This window comes from Mesoplodon densirostris, chromosome 14, assembly GCF_025265405.1.
Source record: "Mesoplodon densirostris isolate mMesDen1 chromosome 14, mMesDen1 primary haplotype, whole genome shotgun sequence".
In the NCBI taxonomy this organism is placed as follows: domain Eukaryota; kingdom Metazoa; phylum Chordata; class Mammalia; order Artiodactyla; family Ziphiidae; genus Mesoplodon; species Mesoplodon densirostris.
Genome location: NC_082674.1, coordinates 78,890,606 through 78,897,767, shown reverse-complemented (window position 1 = coordinate 78,897,767; position 7,162 = coordinate 78,890,606). Strand labels below are relative to the sequence as shown.

The following is a 7,162-nucleotide window of genomic DNA, read 5'->3' as shown; positions in this document are numbered from 1 at the left end:
TAACATGCATGAAATTAAGAATTGTTTTTATGCACTATTACTGTTTGAATTCTGTTACCCTAAGAATTATAATGATGTTTTAGATTCCAGGACATCAGAATGTGACATCATTTGGAAAATATTCACTGTAGATATAATTAGGTAATTAAGATGTGGACATACTCAGTATGATGGGCCTTTAATATGACAGGTGGCCTTATAAGGAGAGGAGAAAGGACACAAAGACAGAGATACAGAGAGAAGAAACTATGTGAAGACAGAGGCAGTGATTGGACTTACGATACCACTAGTTAAGAAAAACCTGGGGCCAGCAGAAGGTAAAAAAAGACAATGAAGGGTCCTCACCTACAGGTTTCAGAGAGGACCTTGCCTGGACAACACCTTGAGTTCATACCTCAAGTCTCCAGTCCTGAGAGAGAATACATCTCTGTTGTTTTAGGCCACTAAATCCCTAGTACTTTCTTACAGAAGCCTGAAGAAACGAATACACCCAGTACTGAATATGGAAACATAAACTGTAGGAAAAAGAGTGAGAGTGAGAATTCTGTTGTGTTTTATTATAAATCAATTTTGCAGAAGCTCCTTTTACAAAATATTCTTTAAGATGGATGCATTTCAGAGAGAATTTTTCTCTTTTATGAAATTACCAGAAAACTTTTAAAGGTCTCCAATCATTATTTGTTGTTTTATCTCATAACCAACTGTCCTAAAATATATAGAAAATGTTAAATCCCTTAAAAAATCATTCTTGGTATGAAAAAAGGCTTTGAAATATTCCTCTCCTACCTTTAGAAAGAAATTATAAGATTTCTACTTCTAAAAACAGCTCTCTGCCTCATCTATGTTATGAAACTATGTTGAGGCCCGTAAACAAAACTAACCAGCAGCCAACAGTAATCACTTCACACCACCCAGCAATAATAATTTTTCAGGGTTGAATGAGTGACCTCCATGAGGTCCAGGTGGGGAGCAGGCCTCTCTGAGTCTCTAACTTTGACCACAGTCAACTGAATGAGGAAGACCTTAGGCAGGCAGGTTCATTGTACTTTTTGTCTCTGTTGTCAGATACTATTAGCCTGAGGTCCTTAAAACTGAAAGCCAATAGAACTACCATATGACCCAGCAATCCCACTACTGGGCATATAACCTGAGAAAACCATAACTCAAAAAGAGTCACGTACCACAATATTCATTGCAGCTCTATTTACGATAGCCAGGACATGGAAGCAACCTAAGTGTCCATCATCAGATGAATGGATAAAGAAGATGTGGCACATAAATACAATGGAATATTAGCCATAAAAAGAAATGAAATTGAGTTATTTGTAGTGAAGTGGATGGACCTAGAGTCTGTCATACAGAGTGAAGTAAGTCAGAAAGAGAAAAACAAAATACCGTATGCTAACATATATATATGGAATCTAAAAAAAAAAGGTTCTGAAGAACCTAGGGGCAGGACAGGAAGAAAGATGCAGACATAGAGAATGGACTTAAGGACACAGGGAGGCGGAAGGGTAAGCTGGGACAAAGCGAGAGAGTGGCATGGACATATATACACTACCAAATGTAAAATAGATAGCTAGTGGGAAGCGGCCGCATAGTACAGGGAGATCAGCTTGGTGCTTTGTGACCACCTAGAGGGGTGGGATAGGGAGGGTGGGAGGGAGATGCAAGAGGGAAGAGATAGGGGGATATATGTATACGTATAGCTGATTCACTTTGTTATACAGCAGAAACTAACATAACAATATAAAGCAATTATACCCCAATAAAGGTGTTTAAGAAAAAAAAGAACTAAGAGAACGTTAATGGAAATGGGAAAAGTAGCAAGTTTGGCAGAAAGGCAGAAAGCAAGCAAGGTGTGTCACTGGGAAATGCAGTGCGTAGGTTTGTTCTCCAGTTTTTATTAAACTTACCAACGCAGGAAAAAAAAAAACTTGGCTCAAAACAAAGTCTTCTGACAATGAGTTGGGAACACCTTCTGGACTGCCTGGTGCCATTCTGGTTGTTGTCTGGTGGATGATTTCCCTTAGTTGGAGTTGCTGTCCAGATTATATTTGTGGACACTATACAGCTGGCATCAAATGGCAGGAAAAAATTTCCCCCAAAGGTAAAAGAGCTCTCACATGACCCCCATAAACAGGATGGCCATATAAATCCCCTTCCAGAGTGTTGAATGTGTGTCTTTTCCTCAAGGAAAGGAATCATTATGGACTTCCCTGGTGGCGCAGTGGTTCAGAATCCGCCTGCCAATGCAGGGGACACAGATTTGATCCCTGGTCCGGGAAGATCCCACATGCTGTGGAGCAACTAAGCCCATGCTCCACAACTACTGAGCCTGAGCTCTAGAGCCCACGAGCCACAACTGCTGAAGCCCACGCTCCTGGAACCTGTGCTCGACAACAAGAGAAGCCACTGCAATGAGAAGCCTGAGCACCGCAATGAAGAGTAGCCCCCACTCACCGCAACTAGAGAAAGCCAGCGTGCAGCAACGGAGACCCAACGCAACCAAAAATAAATAAAATTTAAAAAAAGAAAAGAAAAAGAAAGAAAGGAATCACTTGACAGCCTCTCTGACTTCTGGAGTCAACACATTGCACATGTAGGAGGGCTGGTCTGGCACATGGACCAGGTGACATGGAATCTGCCATATTTGAGTTGGCCCAGAAAAGCAAAGGTCTCTGCAGCAGGTCCAGCCTGCAGTGCAAGCAGTCCTGCCACCTGGGCCAGTGAGGACATAGAAGACTTGATCAAAGACATCATCCATCTGGACAAAGCTCACACTTAGAGAATACTCTGCTAACAATAGTAAAACACACCAGAGAACTTAGTGGATGCTCCAGGGAGGACATGGCAGCCTTTCCATGGAGGCTTTGTGGACCATAAGCTCCCTTAGTGAGGAGGAAGGAAGAGGCTCTGGTAGGACGACCTGATGATGCTGGGACACCTTTTTACACAAAAGTGGACCCAATGGCTGTGACTGAGGCCTTCAAACCTCTTCCTTAAGGCTGTACAGACATTTCCACCTGAGCCCAGCCTGGAGTCAACTTGTCCTCTGGGCACTGCAGCTGCTTCTGCCACCCTGAGGGTGAAGCCTCCTGGGAAAGTTTCTGTTTGAGGTTTTTACACTCTGCTGGGTTCAGTGAGTCCCCTGTTCACAGAAGTATGTGCAGCGTCCCCAGGCTTCACTCTGGTGATTGTAGCAAGAAGTCAATAGAATTTTGAATAAAATTGTCCCCACTGCGAATATGTGTAGAAATACCTCCTGAAGACTTGTCATTCTTTGTATGTGTTACAAACTCATTAATACAAATCTTTTTTTAAAAACTTTCTAATTAAGAATCCAATTTTAATTGCACTTGCTATGAAATCCATTATTTTGGAAAGGAATCATCTCTAAATAATTTCAATTCCTTAACCAGAAATAGTATTATATTGTCCAGGTGGCCTTGAAAATATTTCATGTCATTCATACCATGTCAGAGCACATAACTAGAATTCCCATTATTAGTTCAGCAGTATTTTTAGAGCATTTTAAAAAATGGATCTATTTGAAGTGTTCACTTTCTCTACAAGTATCACTAGCAAATGTGAGTCAGATCCATTTTCAAGAAATGAACATTCATGTGAAAACTAGACATTTATTTATTTATTGAATTTTTGCTTTTTTGAGTAAATAGTAGCAAGTATGTAATCTCTAAGAATTATGTGACATGAATCTTCATTGCTACATAGAATGTTGGACACTTTGGAAAGACAGCCACTGGGAAAGTTACAACATAAACAGAGGGTAACACTGAGAACTCATAATTTCATAACGTCAGAGAACTGCGGAAAATAAAAGAATTAAATGACCTGAAATAGCAAAGTAAAAAGTAAAAACTTTCCCTTTCTCGTTGAGCCAATGTTTACCCAACACTTTGCTCTTCTATATTATTTTCCGAACTTGCATGTGGACAGAAGTTCTGACTTGGCTCAAGTAGAGGAACCTATAGCTGGAAAAAGTAAGTCCAGCTGAGCTTTGGTTGTAACCCAGGGTAACTTCTTACTGTTATTTATTCAGGCTTTTTCTTTTTTTCCCAAGGCCACCCAGATCATCTTAAAATATGTCTGAATCCTCCACACTGGTCTTCATCTCTTCTGCATCTCCTGCTAATTTTTGCCCTTTGGACGTTTCGGTTTCCATGTCACATCCCATAGCACCTCCCTGACCAACCATACGGTCTCTGCTGGACCACCTCCAGGGGTAAATATATTTTTGGAGACTCTCCTCGGCTGAGTTAGGTTGACAGTGACTGTGTGACATGACCTCAGGTCTCCTCCCAGGAACATCACTACGCCCTGACGATGATGGATTTCAAGCCCTGCGCCACATACTCATTTCCTGTGACACTTGCAACCAGGCAGACGTCCCTTCCACTCTGTGATTCCATAAGGAACATACTGCGTCTTCTGTCTTGGTTTTTATTATCAACCCTCAACACCACCACCATTTTTTTTCTTTCTTTTTTTTTGTTTGCGGTACACGGGCCTCTCACTGCTGTGGCCTCTCCTGTTGTGGAGCACAGGCTCCGGACGTGCTGGCTCAGCGGCCATGGCTCACGGGCCCAGCCGCTCCGCGACATGTGGGATCTTCCCGGACCGGGGCACAAACCCGCGTCCCCTGCATTGGCAGGCGGACTCTCAACCACTGCGCCACCAGGGAAGCCCCCACCACCATTTTTAATCCCACCTCATAGAAGCCAAAGAGCAACTGTGTGTGTGTCAACTAGATTCTCTTCATGTTTCCATTCCTGCAGTCTTCCCACACTTTAAAATTCTTAACTTTTGTGGGAAAAAAAGCCCCTCATATCATTCTGTATTTTTTAGTGTTCTACAGGGTAAATTCTATGCCCTACAGTTTATTTATTTTTTAATCTCTACTTTGGAATTTTAATATCTCACATTTTCTTTCTGTGAAAGGTAATTGAGACAAATCAGAGATGTTTAGCATTAGGTTATTTTATGGACTATGGATTTACAACTGACTATTTAGACACTCATAACCCCAAAGTCTTACTGATGTTCTCAGCTAACTTCCCCTGAGGACAGCTGTGTAGACTGCTGTCTAGAACATGGTAAACAAGTAGGAAGATATGTAGTAAAAAGGAGAATCAGAAGCTGGGGAAAGTGGGGGAAAATATTCTTGAATATTATGACATGTTATCTTAAAAAATATATCAAAAACTGCTAAACCCGTTATGTTGCTATAAATCTGCCTCAGTTGTCCACCTGTTACACTGACTACATTTATTTGACACCTACCTGTACGTAAGGGAGGGAGAAGTAGGATGAGCTTTCACTCACCTCTCCTTCTTCAGGTCTGTTGGCTCAGAGGGCACTTAGACCCTTCCATTCTCCTGCTGGTTCTGTCAGGCAAGGCTCTGCAGCTGATGGGGCCTTAAGCTGTGGTGTCTGAGTAGAGGAGGCTTTCATGGTCCAGAGGCCTCAGCTTCAAACTACTCCCCTGATTCTCTAACATCTTTCTGTTACACTGACTCAGAGAATCTGCCTGCCTGCTCCCCAGACAGTCAACATATGTGGGCAGCTGGGCCACTCAGAGAGGGGTGTTTGTGTTCAGGGCTATACCACTGTGGGAGGATCTTCCATGCTTTGCTGGCAGTAATAAACTCCAACATCCTCAGCCTCCACCCTGCTGATTTTTAGTGTGAAATCTGTCCCTGACCCACTGCCAGTGAACCTGTCTGGGACCCCAGAGGCCCGGTTGGAAGCTCCATAGATCAGGAGCTGTGGAGACCGACCTGGTTTCTGCAGGTACCAACTCAAATAAGTGTTTCCATAACTATCTAGGAGGCTCTGACTGGATCTGCAGGAGATGGAGGCCGGGTCTCCAGGGGTGACAGACAGGGAGAGTGGAGTCTGGGTCAGCACAATATCCCCACTGGATCCTAAAATAGAGAAAAGTACAAGATTATGGACAAAATTTATAAACCACTTTCAGAATTTTCCTTTTGTTATTTACTTCAGGCTAAATCATTTAAAAAATTCTGATTAATACCTCAAATATCCAATTTCAAAAAGAACCCAAGATTTGCAAGGTAAAAAGAGGTCTCTGGAGGTCATATTCCTTTGTCCACACTTTCTATGTTGCAGTTCTCACCAGAGCACAGGTACTTGTTTCTTTGGGAATCTTTCTCATTCTCATATCGCTAAACATCACAGGCCCTTTACAGAGGGTAATGTGTGCATCTAACACACGGACAGATACACATGAAAAGCAGTGGTGCCCCCAGAGCTCACCAGCCCCCCACCCTCCTTCTCCCCTCCATCCTTACCTGGGACCCAGAGCACGAGGAGGCCCAGGAGCTGAGCAGGGAACCCCATTTTCAGAAGTTGGAACTGAGGAGTCCTGATAAGTCAGAGCAAGACTGGAGCTGAGCTTTTATCTCACTCTTGCAGGGGAAGGTCCTCCCTGGGGAACAACATGCAAATCCCCTGTGGGGGGTGGGGTGGACAGCTGTGTGGAAAGAGCCAGGGGGAGGGATGGAGGGGCTCAACTTCGAGTAAAGTGAAATAAAGGCCTTCTGTGTTTGGAATAAAATGAACACCTAAAATCCATACTTCTTGGAAGAGTGGGAAGAATTCCACTGTGAAAGTCCGGATGGATTGCAAGGACCCAGTGTACATGCCCTGCAGCTCTAAGAAAGCATCGGAGACCCTGAGGTGTAGACATGTGTGTCCAGGGTCAATATCCAGGAGGGGAACAGTCATCTTGCTCTGATTCTTCCAGGCTGATCTAGATAAGAGAACAGCTCCTTCCCCACTAGTACTGACCATCAGAACTTTCTCCAAATAACTGCATAGAGTTAAGCTGTTTCAACAGCTGTCAGGTAACTGCAGTTCCCAGGTTACCTGTTTAAGAATGTTAGAAACAGGTGTTAGAACTGGTCTTTTCCTGAGACCTCATGAATTATATTTCAAAGACCACTTAAATCACAAGAACTTGACAGTAAAATGAAGTACCTGAAAACCAGTTATTTTACTCTGGTGAATAATCTATCATAGTTCTATGTCTCTCTCTGTCTCTCTGTCTCTCTCTCTTTCTGTCTCTGTCTCTCTGTCTCTCTCTCTATATATATATGTTTTGTACATACACACACAC

The 7,162-nt window shown here is 42.9% G+C and overlaps 1 gene segment (V, D, J or C); it reads right to left on the bottom strand.

Moving 5' to 3' along the window:
• Positions 1 to 1,085: 1,085 nt before the first annotated feature.
• Positions 1,086 to 6,384, bottom strand: LOC132501430 (immunoglobulin kappa variable 2-28-like). The segment is given in 3 exon segments: positions 1,086 to 1,116; positions 5,654 to 5,948; positions 6,336 to 6,384. Coding segments are annotated over 3 exon segments (375 nt in total).
• Positions 6,385 to 7,162: the final 778 nt, after the last annotated feature.